This window comes from Pimephales promelas, chromosome 23, assembly GCF_988280905.1.
Source record: "Pimephales promelas chromosome 23, fPimPro1.hap1.1, whole genome shotgun sequence".
Classification (NCBI taxonomy): Eukaryota; Metazoa; Chordata; class Actinopteri; order Cypriniformes; family Leuciscidae; genus Pimephales; species Pimephales promelas.
Window position 1 is genome coordinate 1,837,979 of NC_142791.1, and position 14,496 is coordinate 1,852,474.

General features: G+C 42.3%; 3 protein-coding genes across 3 annotated transcripts; all 3 read left to right on the forward strand.

Moving 5' to 3' along the window:
• Window positions 1-1,035, forward strand: LOC120481638 (olfactory receptor 13C2-like). The gene has a single exon (XM_039675383.2). The coding sequence runs from the start codon at window positions 82-84 to the stop codon at window positions 1,033-1,035; it is 954 nt and encodes a 317-aa protein (XP_039531317.2). The 5' UTR covers window positions 1-81.
• Window positions 1,036-6,260: 5,225 nt separating this feature from the next.
• Window positions 6,261-7,299, forward strand: LOC120483104 (olfactory receptor 13C2-like). Its single transcript, XM_039677990.2, has one exon. The coding sequence runs from the start codon at window positions 6,289-6,291 to the stop codon at window positions 7,297-7,299; it is 1,011 nt and encodes a 336-aa protein (XP_039533924.2). The 5' UTR covers window positions 6,261-6,288.
• Window positions 7,300-11,803: 4,504 nt separating this feature from the next.
• Window positions 11,804-12,805, forward strand: LOC120483090 (olfactory receptor 1E16-like). Its single transcript, XM_039677977.2, has one exon. The coding sequence runs from the start codon at window positions 11,804-11,806 to the stop codon at window positions 12,803-12,805; it is 1,002 nt and encodes a 333-aa protein (XP_039533911.2).
• Window positions 12,806-14,496: the final 1,691 nt, after the last annotated feature.

Genomic DNA, 14,496 nt, shown 5'->3' on the forward strand with positions numbered 1-14,496 from the left:
ATGAAATAATTTCTTACAACCCTGAATAATGTACTTTTTTTGTTGTCCAGACGTGATACAGGATCAGTGAGTGAACTGACCATGAATGAAGATTTTGCTGAAAACAGGAATATTTCTATTCCATCTTATTTCTATATCAGAGGTTTTTCTGGGATACCTCACATAAGATACTATTACATATTCCTGTTTTTTGTCTACATCATTACTGTGCTTGGAAACTCCTGCGTCATGTTTGTTATCATTACAGACCGAACTCTTCACACTCCTAAATATATCGCTGTCTTTAATTTATCACTGACAGACATTTTTGAGAGTACAGCTGTAATCCCTCAGATACTGAGCACGTTTTTGTTTGGGAATCAGTTGATCTCGTATGGATTGTGTTTGTGTAATATGTTCTCCGTCTTTGTATCTATTTCAACACAGTCACTAAATCTTGCTGTTCTGTCTTTTGACAGATTCGTAGCCATTTGTTTACCACTGAGGTATCATACGATTGTGACTCATAGATCAATGCTTTTTTTAAATGGGGTCACATGGTTAGTGGCAGTGCTTTTGATGGCTGCTGCTACAATTTTCATCAGTAGACTTTCTTTCTGCAGAGTTATTGTCATCATAAACAGTTTCTACTGTGATCATGGGCCAATATATGGTTCTGCCTGTAGCAATAATTTTCCAAGTTCTGTGATAGGTAAATTGAACCCAATAATTATTCTCGGGTTTCCAGCATGTTTTATCATCTTTTCATATACATGTATAGCTGTACAATTGTTTCGAATTACAACCCCACAAGACCGTCATAGAGCCACAAAGACATGTACTGCTCATTTATTATTAGTGATTATATTTTATGCTCCAATCACGTTTACATATGCACTTGCACCCATTATAGACACTAACACAAGGATCATTAATCTCTCTCTGACTTCTGCACTTCCTCCATTGCTTAACCCTATAATCTACACAATGAAGACAGAGGAGTTCCTGGTGTCTGTGAAGAGGCTTCTTAAACGGAGAATCATATATCCAAAATAAACCTGTTTTTCTGCATTGTAATCACATTATTAGATGATTTTGTGGTTTTTATTTATTTATTTTCTGTGGATGTTTAGAATATTGAATGCTTCTATAATATCACAGGTTATTAAAAGTCAGACAACAGGTGTCATGACCTTATAAACCCACAACAAATTTTGAAACCACCAACAAACTATTGATGGGTTTGGTGATACCTGTTGATAAATTGCATATCTGACATGGCGACACACGAAACGCGAGGAAAAGAAGATAGCTGATTCTTTTAAACAGCTTGTATGCCAGGCCTATTCATTTCGGTGGAATTGCCCCAAACTATTACACAATCGGTCTAATAGAGGATTATTTTCTGGAGGATGATGGTGATGACTAGAGCTGTGAATATAATCCTTTTTCTGATGCATGCTAGCATAAACAATTCTGCAATGTACACAAAAACAAAAGAATAGACCTATCATACATATTAATATACAGTTTTTTTGTAAGCTAAATGAAGAAAGCGCATTATATATTAATAAAAAGTTGTGTATGTCATTGAAAAGCAAAGCACTTGCATATGGTGTTTCGGTTTGTAAGAAAGGAACATTCATGAATGAGAATGGCATTTCTTTTCCTGTGTAGTCCCAGATTTACTCCAAATGTTACAGAATAGCCCAGAAGAAGATTAAAGATTTTCTGTTGATCTTTTATATATGCATTAATTTATGTATTAATGACATTTTCTACTGATATTTCATTATACAACTAACGTTATACAAATCATAACGGTGAACTGACTTGGTAAATCAGGCTGTTATATGTCACCCCCCATACATTTCAATGTTCCACGCTTGGACATGCACATAATAAATGTATACTAAATCTAATAAATAAAACTCGTTTTACATAACTTTGAAAATGTTCCCATACATCTATCACATATCACTGAAAATGGGAAAATCTCAGCTATAATGCGGTATATGGCACATAGTCAAGAAAATTCTGTTTAAAATGTGTTGCGGTTTTAAATATAAGCTTGTTTTTACATTTTAATTTCAAAAACGGCATTACCAGCTTCACTTATTACAAACCAGTTTGACTTTATTTTATACATGTACAAAAGTTCTTATTGAGAATTAACAGAGGTTTATGTTGATGAAGTCACCATTATGGTGATTAGTGTTTTAGAGAAAACTGGATGATGTTGGCCACTTGTTGATAACAATTATCATGCCTGAATCATAAAATCCAGGGTCAAATCTGAGTGTGAATATACCTGTTAATTTCACATTATTAATTATAGTAGCCCTGTGATGTTGTTTCGTGAGTGTTACAACAATCAGATATTGTGAAAGAGTCTAACATTATTATGTAGAAAATATTTAGAGCTACTACATTTAGACTTAGCATGTGAATCTCAACAATTGTGACAAACAAAAAGCTTTTGTGATGTACGGTTACGTATGTAACCCTTGTTCCCTGAGTGAGGAACGGAGACGTTCCGTCTTCCTGCCACCTTCCGCTGTACCGCTAGAACAGCTGAATTCAGTCTTGGCTCCTCAGCGAAGAAACATATCTGCATATTGCCGGTGTCCTCCTTTTATATCCACGAGGTAAGGCGGAGGTTACTAGTGTTATTAGTGTTTTAATATAGTTACGTTTGAAGTCACCGTTATGGTGATTAGTGTTTTAGAGGACCAGATGTCAATTGCGGCATCGGAGGGTGGGTCAGATATCTCTGCGTGTCGTGTCGAAGCCGCTACCTTCTTCGGACCTGGAGATGGACCTGGAGATGATGGCCATGCTTTACCGGGCCGCCAACAGGGTTGGGCTCATGTTGAACCCTCCACTGTGTCCTGAACCCTCGAGGTTGGATGATTGGTATCTTGGGGTGGCGCATGCTGGTGCTCAGCAACCCACCCCAGTGCCCTTCTTTTCGGAAGTGCATGAGGAGCTCACAGGGACGTGGACGGCACTTTTTACTGCCAGAAACTTTTTACTTGTTCCTCACTGATACACGCGTATCCTGCCGGTGGAACGGGGCGTTGCTATGCAGCTGTGCCCTAATTCCACCTGACGTGGAGAACTGTGTCTCCATTCCCGGGCCTGTAAGTACTCGTCGGACTTAACCGGCTAGGCTTACAAGGTCTATGGGGAGGCTGCCTCTGCCGTGCACGCCTTGGCGTTGCTGCAGGTCCATCAGGCCAAGGCACTGAAGGAACTGCATGATGGTGGTCATAACCCACTAGTTCTTCAGGAACTTCGGCATGCGATGGACCTTGCGATTCGTGCAACGAAAGAAAGTTACCGCGCTCTTAGTGGGCTGTGGGATGTCCACACTGGTGGTCCAGGAACGCCATCTCTGGCTGACATGCGGGAGACAATAAGCTCCGGTTCCTCAACGCCCCTGTGTCCCAGACCAGCCTCTTCAGCGACGTGGTCGAAACTTTGCCAAGTAGTTCTCGGCTGTAACGAAGTAAACTTCTCAGTCTACTTGTCGCTGGGGGCACTCTCCTGCCTCTGCCCCTGCTCCCGAGCCGCAGAATAGCCTCCATCGAAATGGCGCCGTTGAGCCAGTCGCAAGCAGGCCACCCCCGCCCATCCAGGCCCCCGCCAAGAAGGGTGGCAAAGCCAGAAGCAAGCGGCCTCCCAGAGAGAGCCTCACCAGCCAGGTCCCTGTGTTGCACCTCGCTTTGGGAGCCTGGTTAGTGCTCCCCAGTCCACCTCGCTGGCTCATCCTTACCATCAGGCTCAGCTATGCAATTCAGTTTGCCCCGTGTCCCCCCAAGTTTCGGGTCATCCACTCCACTACAGTGAGAGCAGCCGATGCCCATGTCTTGCGCGCGGAGATCGCAGTCCTACTGGTAAAGGACTCGATAGAGCCGGTCCCTCCAGCCAATGTGAGATCAGGGCATTACAGTCCCAACTTCATTGTACCCAAGAAAGATGGTGGGATACGACCAATCTCGGACCTGCGAGTTTTGAAGTAGAGCCTCCCCAAGCTACCGTTCAAAATACCTACACAGAAACGCATTTTCGAATGCAATGCTTTGCAAATATACATTTCCCCTCGTGAGCCTACTTGCGGAGACACTGTACAAAGTCAGGGAGGACAAGGAGCAGGTACTTCTGGTGGCTCCCTACTGGCCCACTCGGACCTGGTTCCCAGAACTCATGCTCCTTGTGACAGTCCCTCCCTGGCCCATTCCTCTGAGGAAGGATCTTCTGACTCAGTGACGGGGCACCCTGTGTGCCGCGTCCAGACCTCTGGAAACTCCATGTCTGGTCCCTGGACAAGATGCAGAGTTTCTTGGTGACTAACCCCCTGAGGTACTTAATACCATGACTTCAGCATGGGCGCCGTCCATGAGACGTGTCTATGGCCCTGAAGTGGAACCTGTTCATCGAGTGGTGTTCTTCTCGCCAGGAGGACCCCCGAAGATGTTCGATAGGGTCTGTGCTTTCCTTCTTGCAGCAAGGGTTGGAGCGAAGACTGTCTCCCTCCACCTCAAAGTTCATGCTGCCGCTATTTCAGCTTATCACAACCCCATAGATGGTAAAACAGTTGGAAAGCACGACCTGGTCATCAGGTTTCTTAGGGGGGCGAGATGATTAAATCCTCCTTGAACCCCCTCCATACCCTCTTGGGATCTTTCCAGCTTTCTCAGGCTTGGCTCCTCAGCAAAAAACTTGTGTCCAATCGCAACAGCTGCTCATTAAATATCCGCGCTACGAGGCTGCACAGCTGATGCAAATGATTGCACGCCAATGTGCTTTGCCTTGTTTTAGTTTCACTCAAAGTAAATTGGCCTCTCTATGAGATTCCTATTGGTTAGTCATGACATACGTATCCTGAGGGAGGGAACAAGGGTTACCTTATGTAACCAATACGTTACATACGTAAACCAAGATATTTTTACATTGAAATTTCTCAAAGAACATGATTTTCTGAGCCGATAACTAAGCAAATCTTTGACATGGTCTTACTCAGTCAATATTAAAAAAATCAAGGTTATATTTTCACAGAAGGCTCTTTACATTATGTAAAGAAAAACTGTTATTTTACAGACTTCTCCTGAAATATTATGTATTGTATGTATGTATGTATGTATGTATGTATGTATTTATTTCTTCGGTCAGTCATTTAGAAATCATGTCATAAATCATGTAACACAAAAAAGAGAGAGAAAAAAAAATAAATTAAAAATTAAAAAATAACACATAAATACTGACCGAAGGGGTTTTGGCTGAAGTCAAGACTTATTTTGCCTAACCCCTTTTACAACAACAACTTATCCTGACTATTTACAATAACATGTAGACACAAAAAATTAATCCTCAACAATCAAAATTATGTCACACTTCCACTATCGCTTACTTTTCTTATATTCTTCATTCAAGTGTTCTATATTTTTCCATAATGTTTAACTTATATCTTTTCTTAAATCCCTTAATAGTTTTAGACCTCGTAAGTTGAATAAGAAGACTGTTCCATAAATCTACTCCTTTAACTGATAAACATCTTCTCTTGGTATTACTCTTTGCCATGGGTTTTTGTAACAATTCAGTTCCTCTGAGGCTATATCTCATATATCTATATTATGATCAAACACCTTCACTGTAAAATGTAAATCTAATGTTTTTGACCATTAGCTTTCAATAACACGTGCATGAACTAACATAGCTCTTCTAGAACATGATTCTCTTCTAGTTTTTCCTCTTTTCTTCTGCAATTTTGTAGGTGCTTGTAACTTCTATACATTTTTAGGTGAAGGCTTCCCTTCCGGCATCTCTGTGGATTAGTCACTGTTTCTGATGTAACTAATCATGCCAGTTCTCTGCTATGATTGGTCAATTGATGAGACTGGAGAGGCTTGCCGTTTGTATCTGAGGGTTATATAGTTCAATATGTTTGAGGTCAAGGGAAGTCTTTTAACAGTATACTGTATGTGTGCCTGTTAGCTTTACTGTATTGTGCTGCTCTTCACCTTTCTGTGAGTATGCCATAGCTACTGATCCTGAAATCTTGCATATTATACACAAAATGTTAGTCCAATTAGGCAATTGAAATTTAAAGATCCATGTTAAATTATAACTGGTTGCTTGAAATATCTTATATGCTTATATCTTTGGTCTTTTTTTGCAGGGATCAAGTTAAGAGTCATACAAAAATAATGTATTTCTTAAGGTCGAATTGGAGTAAAAATGTCTATCTTAGATTCCAGTGTTGTATATTTGTTAGTATAATGAAATAATTTCTTACAACCCTGAATAATGTACTTTTTTTTGTCCAGACATGATACAGGATCAGTGAGTGAACTGACCATGAATGAAGATTTTGCTGAAAACAGGAATATTTCTATTCCATCTTATTTCTATATCAGAGGTTTTTCTGGGATACCTCACATAAGATACTATTACATATTCCTGTTTTTTGTCTACATCATTACTGTGCTTGGAAACTCCTGCCTCATGTTTGTTATCATTACAGACCGAACTCTTCACACTCCCAAATATATCGCTGTCTTTAATTTATCACTGACAGACATTTTTGAGAGTACAGCTGTAATCCCTCAGATACTGAGCACGTTTTTGTTTGGGAATCAGTTGATCTCGTATGGATTGTGTTTGTGCAATATGTTCACCGTCTTTGTATCTCTGACAACACAGTCACTAAATCTTGCTGTTCTGTCTTTTGACAGATTCGTAGCCATTTGTTTACCACTGAGGTATCATACGATTGTGACTCATAGATCAATGCTTATTATAAGTGGGGTCACATGGTTAGTGTCACTACTCATGATTACTGTTTCTACAATTTTCATCAGTAGACTTTCTTTCTGCAGAGTTATTGTCATCATAAACAGTTTCTACTGTGATCATGGGCCAATATATGGTTCTGCCTGTAGCAATAATTTCCCAAGTTCTGTGATAGGTAAATTGTACTCGTCAGTGATTCTCGGGTTTCCAGCATTTTTTATCATCTTTTCATATACATGTATAGCTGTACAATTGTTTCGAATTACAACCCCACAAGACCGTCAAAGAGCCACAAAGACATGTACTGCTCATTTATTATTAGTAGCTATATTCTATGTACCAATCACGTTTACATATGCACTTGCACCCATTATAGACACTAACACAAGGATCATTAATCTCTCTCTGACTTCTGCACTTCCTCCATTGCTTAACCCTATAATCTACACAATGAAGACGGAGGAGTTCCTGGTGTCTGTGAAGAGGCTTCTTAAACGGAGAATCATATTTCCATCTCCAAAATAAACCTCTTTTTCCACATTGTAATTACTTTATTAGATGCTTTGGTGTTTATTTTTTTCTTTGGATGTTTAGAATATTTATGCTTCTATAATATCACAGGTTATAAAAAGTCAGAGAACAGGTGTCATGACCTTATAAACCCACAACATATTTTGAAACCACCAAAAAACTGTTGATGGGTTTGCTAAACAAAAGAAAACAAAAGAATAGACCTATCATACATATTAATATACAGGTTTTTTTGTAGGCTAAATGAAGAAAGCGCATTATATATTAATAAAAAAGTTGTGCATGTCCTTCGAAAGCAGGGCTCTTGCGTCTGGTGTTTCGCTTTGTAAGAAAGGAACATTCATGAATGAGAAGTGCATTTCTTTCCCCGTGTAGTTCCAGATTTACTCCAAATGTTACAAAATATCCTAGAAAAATATTGAGATTTTCTATTGATGTTTTACTGTATATATGCATTAATTTTAATATTAATGACATTTTCTATTGATATTTCATTATATAAACTAACGTTATACAAATCATAACAGTGATTTGGTAAATCAAGCTGTTACTGTATATTGTATATGTTCACGCTTGCACATGCACCTTGTAATAAATACTTGTATACTAAATCTAACAAATAAAAACTTGTTTTACATACTTTCGAAATGTTCCCATAAATGTATCATATCACTGAAAATGTGAAAATATCAGCTTTAATGCGGTATATGGCACATAGTCAGGAAAATTATGTTTTTCAATATTCATATACATCAGTATTTTTTGGCCCAATCTCTCTATTTATTACAAATTACAAGCTTGTTATCATTATGGACAGAAATCTTCACACTCTCAAATATTTAGCTGTCTTTCATTTATCACTAACAGATATTTGTGAGAGTTTACGCTGTAATCCCTCAGATACAGGACACTTTTTTTTGCCAAATACTTGATTCAGTATTGATTATGCATGTCCAATTTGTTTTCTTACAGTACAGTCACTAACTCTTCTATTGTCTCATATGACAGATTCATAGCCATTTGTTTACCACTGAGGTATCATATGATTGTGACTCATAGATCAATGCTTGTTATAATTGGTGCTTCATGGACACTTGCACTGTTGCTAACAATCACTGCAGCAATGTTCATGAGCAGACTTTCTTTCTGCAAACGTATTGTCACTGTTTCTACTGTTATCATAATGGTAGAATTTAGATAGCTGACCTTGAGTGGACCTGGAGCGGAGACGATATTCATCAAACTTAACAGAACATCAGGGGAGGCCGAGGTTTTGTTGATTAGATGGAGGAGTTGGATAAATACAACTGAGAACACTATTAGATCAATGAGTTAAAAAAACAAACTAAAAAAAACTGTGTATTTACACAATTTCATCTAATCACAATTCATTTACTTCAAGAGACATTAACGACAGAGGGCTACTGTCACGTAACACACATGGGAGACAGTAAAATCCAAGAGCAGTAGTTTTAATAAAAGGGCAATCGAAAATCGTAGTCATCCAGGCAGGGGTCCAAATCCAAATAATCAATCCAAACACAAGAACCTTGGCAGAACAGACATCAGAAGTGTGGTGACACAAACCAAGGACTATAAAGGGTATAAATAGACAAATACTGGCTCCGGCTCTGGTACAGTCTCTAGAACAGTAACGGCCACAACGACAGACATAAACACAGAAATAGACACTGGCTCCGGTGGTTTTGACACTGACACTGATTCCGGCTCTGAAACCTGCAGGCTCCGGAACAGCCACTACAACAGTAACGGCCACAAGGACAGACAGAAAAACAGAAATAGACGCTGACTCCGGCTCTGGCTCCAGCTCTGGAAAAGACACTGGCTCCGGCTCTGGAACAGACACTGGCCCCGGCTCGGGAACTGGCTCTGGAACTGGCACTGGCTCCGGCTCTGGAACAGGCACTGGCTCCGGCTCTGGAACAGACACTGGCCCCGGCTCGGGAACTGGCTCTGGAACTGGCACTGGCCCTGGCTCTGGAACTGGCACTGGCCCTGGCTCTGGAACTGGCTCTGGAACTGGCACTGGCTCCGGCTCTGGAACAGACACTGGCCCCGGCTCTGGAACTGGCACCGGCACTGACTCTGGAACTGGCACTGGCTCCAGCTCTGGAACAGGCACTGGCTCCGGCTCTGGAACAGACACTGGCCCCGGCTCGGGAACTGGCTCTGGAACTGGCACTGGCCCTGGCTCTGGAACTGGCACTGGCCCTGGCTCTGGAACTGGCTCTGGAACTGGCACTGGCTCCGGCTCTGGAACAGACACTGGCCCCGGCTCTGGAACTGGCACTGGCTCTGGAACTGGCACTGGAACTGGCACTGGCTCCGGCTCTGGAACAGACACTGGCCCCGGCTCTGGAACTGGCACTGGCCCTGGCTCTGGAACTGGCTCTGGAACTGGCACTGGCTCCGGCTCTGGAACAGACACTGGCCCCGGCTCTGGAACTGGCACTGGCCCTGGCTCTGGAACTGGCTCTGGAACTGGCACTGGCTCCGGCTCTGGAACAGACACTGGCCCCGGCTCTGGAACAGACACTGGCCCCGGCTCTGGAACTGGCTCTGGAACTGGCTCTGGAACAGGCACTGGCTCCGGCTCTGGAACTGGCACTGGCTCCGGCTCTGGAACTGGCTCTGGAACTGGCTCCGGCTCTGGAACGGGCACCGGCACTGGCTCTGGAACTGGCACTGGCTCCAGCTCTGGAACTGGCACTGGCTCCGGCTCTGGAACAGACACTGGCCCCGGCTCTGGAACTGGCTCAGGCAATGGCCCTGGCTCTGGAACTGACTCCAGCTCTGGAACTGCCTCTGGAACTGGCTCCGGCTCTGGAACTGGCACTGGCACTGGCTCCAGCTCTGGAACTGGCTCCAGCTCTGGAACTGGCACTGGCTCCGGCTCTGGGACAGCAGACACTGGCTCCGGCTCTGGAACAGGCACTGGTTCCGGCTCTGGGACAGCAGATACTGGCTCCGGCTCAGGAGCAACAGACACTGGCTCCGGCTCTGGAACAGACACTGGCCCCGGCTCTGGAACTGGCACTGGCCCTGGCTCTGGAACTGGCTCTGGAACTGGCACTGGCTCCGGCTCTGGAACAGACACTGGCCCCGGCTCTGGAACTGGCTCTGGAACTGGCTCTGGAACTGGCACTGGCTCCGGCTCTGGAACAGACACTGGCCCCGGCTCTGGAACTGGCACTGGCCCTGGCTCTGGAACTGGCTCTGGAACTGGCACTGGCTCCGGCTCTGGAACAGACACTGGCCCCGGCTCTGGAACTGGCTCTGGAACTGGCTCTGGAACAGGCACTGGCTCCGGCTCTGGAACTGGCACTGGCTCCGGCTCTGGAACTGGCTCTGGAACTGGCTCCGGCTCTGGAACGGGCACCGGCACTGGCTCTGGAACTGGCACTGGCTCCAGCTCTGGAACTGGCACTGGCTCCGGCTCTGGAACAGACACTGGCCCCGGCTCTGGAACTGGCTCAGGCAATGGCCCTGGCTCTGGAACTGACTCCAGCTCTGGAACTGCCTCTGGAACTGGCTCCGGCTCTGGAACTGGCACTGGCTCCAGCTCTGGAACTGGCACTGGCTCCGGCTCTGGGACAGCAGACACTGGCTCCGGCTCTGGAACAGGCACTGGTTCCGGCTCTGGGACAGCAGATACTGGCTCCGGCTCAGGAGCAACAGACACTGGCTCCGGCTCTGGAACAGGCACTGGCTCCGGCTCTGGAACAGACACTGGCTCCGGCTCTGGAACAGACACTGGCTCCGGCTCAGGAGCAACAGACACTGGCTCTGGCTCAGAAAAAGCAGAGACTGGCTCCGGCTCAGTAACAGCAGACACGGCATGTCCAGGATCCAAGCCAGATGCTCCAAATAGTCCATAAGTGTCTTGGAGGCCACACGAATGGGCATCTCCTGATCCCTCTCTGACTGGGCAGACGTGGCGTGAACAGTCTCTGACTGAGTAAATTGACCCACAACATACAGTTTAAGGCAGTGAAATTACTGTTTGACAGTAATGCAATTTACAATGTAGAGCAATACACAACCAATTCATTAAAATTTGTTTCTGTGGTTATGGGTTTATATCAGTGTATAGCCTACGTAAAAATACATTTCTAAGATTTACTCCTACTCCCTCATCTTCAAGTCTATTGGGAGAAGTGATGATCCATGAAAGTCCCAAGTGCAAGAGAATGATCTACTATATGTCTGATTAGTGAAGTGATGATGAGAGTCTGGCAGCTTTGGAGAAGGTAGAGTATAAACCATGTGCTCCGTCTGTTTATTAAAAAAAAAAAAGATTGTGCAGAGGCTAAACAATTTTATTATTATAATATTATTTTCAAAGAACATTTAGAACTGTTTATTCATTAATGTACTGTGATTGGGAATTAAGGCATTATTTTAATACTCTCTGTTATGGTGTGCATTTTATAAAAGTTCTTCATTACAGATCTCAAAAATCCAGACAACAGCTTTCATGACTTTCCTTCAGTCAAACTCCTCTGCAAATGTCTCCTTTGTTCGTCCTGCAACATTTTTCATCAATGGCTTTTTTAATGTCCCACATGCAAAATACTACTATGTGTTCTTGTCTTTGCTGTATGTTGGGACTGTTTTAGGGAATTCATTTATCATGTGTATCATTTATTTGGCACGCAGACTTCACACAGCCAAATACATTAGTGTTTTCCATCTGGCCCTTTCCGATCTGTGTGGAAGCTCGGCTTTGATACCAAAAGTCATTGACACATTTTTATTCGAGCACCAGGAGATTTCATATGAAGGGTGTTTGGCATACATGTTTTTCGTGTATCATTTCATGAATCTGCAGTCTTTGACACTACTTGTCTTGGCTTATGACAGACTGGTTGCTATTTGTTTCCCTCTACGATATCATGCCGTTGTAACTAAAACAGCCATGTTTCTGATCATAGGCTTCATGTGGATTTTTTCTGTGACTTTTTTTTCTGTACTTGCAGGTTCTGTGAACCGTCTTTCTTTTTGTGGCTCTAATGTACTTGATAGTTATTTTTGTGACTATGGGCCTATCTATAGAATAGCCTGTAATGATAATTCTGTAAATGTTTTGTTGGGTAAAATTTGCTATAGTCTCTTGATTTTTGCACCATTGATTTTGATCTTCATCTCATATGTCTGCATTGCTCTAGTTTTGCTTAAGATTCCCCATGGCATTGACCGGATAAAATCCATAAAAACCTGCACTTCGCATCTCATGTTGGTGGCATTTTTTTATATCCCAATTTTAAGCAATAATATTGCATCTATAATTTCACCTTTGCATCCAGACTCCCGGATAATTAACAATTCTCTTACTCAGACAATACCACCTATGCTGAATCCCATTATATACACTCTGAAGACAGAGGAGGTCATGCAATCCATAAAAGAAATGTACAAACGAAGCAAGGTGAACACAACGGAGGAAAGAAATATGAAATGTAGTAGGAGGAGAAATTAAAAAGAATAATTATAGTGAGATTAAACTGTGATCATTCAACAAAAATGGATTTGAATTGTAGTTGTAATAGAAATTGTGTTGAAAACAGGCCAAAATTATTCAAAACCAAGGACAGATGCTTTGTGATTTCCTTTAATTAAAAACTAAAAAAAACCAGCACCTTTGCATGTATTGATGTCAGGTTAACGGTAAATCAAAAGAAAATAACCCAATTCAATTTTCAATGCTGTATTCATTTATGATATGAATGATCATTAGGGGTGTAACTATACCTTCATGTCACGATTCGAAGTCATGATACGATGATATTGCGATACTTATAGACATAAGGTAAAAGGTTAACCAAAAAATGTACTGTTGATTAAAATGCTAAATGTGGGTTTAAATGAATAGGCTTGGACTTGGTGCTTGTAACCCAAGACAATGCTGACACCAGAATAACAATATTCATGATTCTGAATTATTACAGAATTATTTTAGATGAATATGCTTGCACTCTTTTCACTGACTAGATATAATCCATCGGATGTGACGTGCATGTGCAGGTAGGGGTCAAAATCCATATAAGCAATCCATAAACTAGAAATAAAACAAGAACAGGCAAGAACACAGACCTCCAATGTGGTGTAACGAATAACAAGGACTATAAACCAATAACCAATGAAATAAACCAATCAGAGCGCCATCCAAAATACCCTTTAAGAACAGGTGCGCATGTTGCATGACGGATTGTGCGAGTTTACCAGGCGCGCGCCAGGAGCGTTCACAGCCGAGACTGACGTTCTTGTCAGGGCAGTGAAAGATAGAGAAGTGACGTTGTATGGGGATGGGAGAAACACACCCAAATTAGCGTTGGTTAAACATTATGTACATATGTTTCTTGCCACTATTGGGCAAACAGGTCTGATCCTGATACAATTAGCCTTAAAAAAATTGGGTAATTAGGTTTTTTCATCTTCATGTAAACCATGATTTCCCTCATGTGTTAATATTTGTTCTTGTTATAATGTATGATTTGCAAAAATAAAAACTACTGCATCTGTGTTGATGAGAGAATCAAAGTGTATGCGCGTTATGCACCCGCTACATTATGGCCAAGCATGCGCGCTTAAAGGTATAGTTCACTTTGAAATTAATTTTTGATGAGTGACGTCACACGCAAGCGATCACTTCCGGCGTAACATTGAACTGATTCAGTTCGGTTCAGTTGGACATTGCACAATTGATTCAGATCACTTGGATTACACGAGTCAAAAACTATATAAACACTGTTCGTTTTCTCACAAAAACCGCTCGTTTCGTGTCTTAGGCCATCAATGTGTACTTACATTTACGAGTCATTAAATCATGTTTAATTTTGACTTCTCTGTGCATGCTCTTTGGTGGACCCCCTTTGGTGGACCCCCTTTGGTGGACCCCCTTAGACCCCCTTAGCATATGACTGAAAGACAACAACGGTTTGACTGAAAAATGGCAAAATTGAAAATACTGTGGAAACAAAGACGCCTACATCTTGGATGCCCTTGAGGTAAGATAAAACATATCAAAAATTAATTTCAAAGTGAACTATCCCTTCAAAATAGCATTATGAACAACGCGCCACTGACTTTACACCAGTTTTTTTCTGGTCAGTGGCGCAATTGTGTTCTGGAAGTGTAAAATAGCACCAGGGAATGTTTGCGCCGAAACAC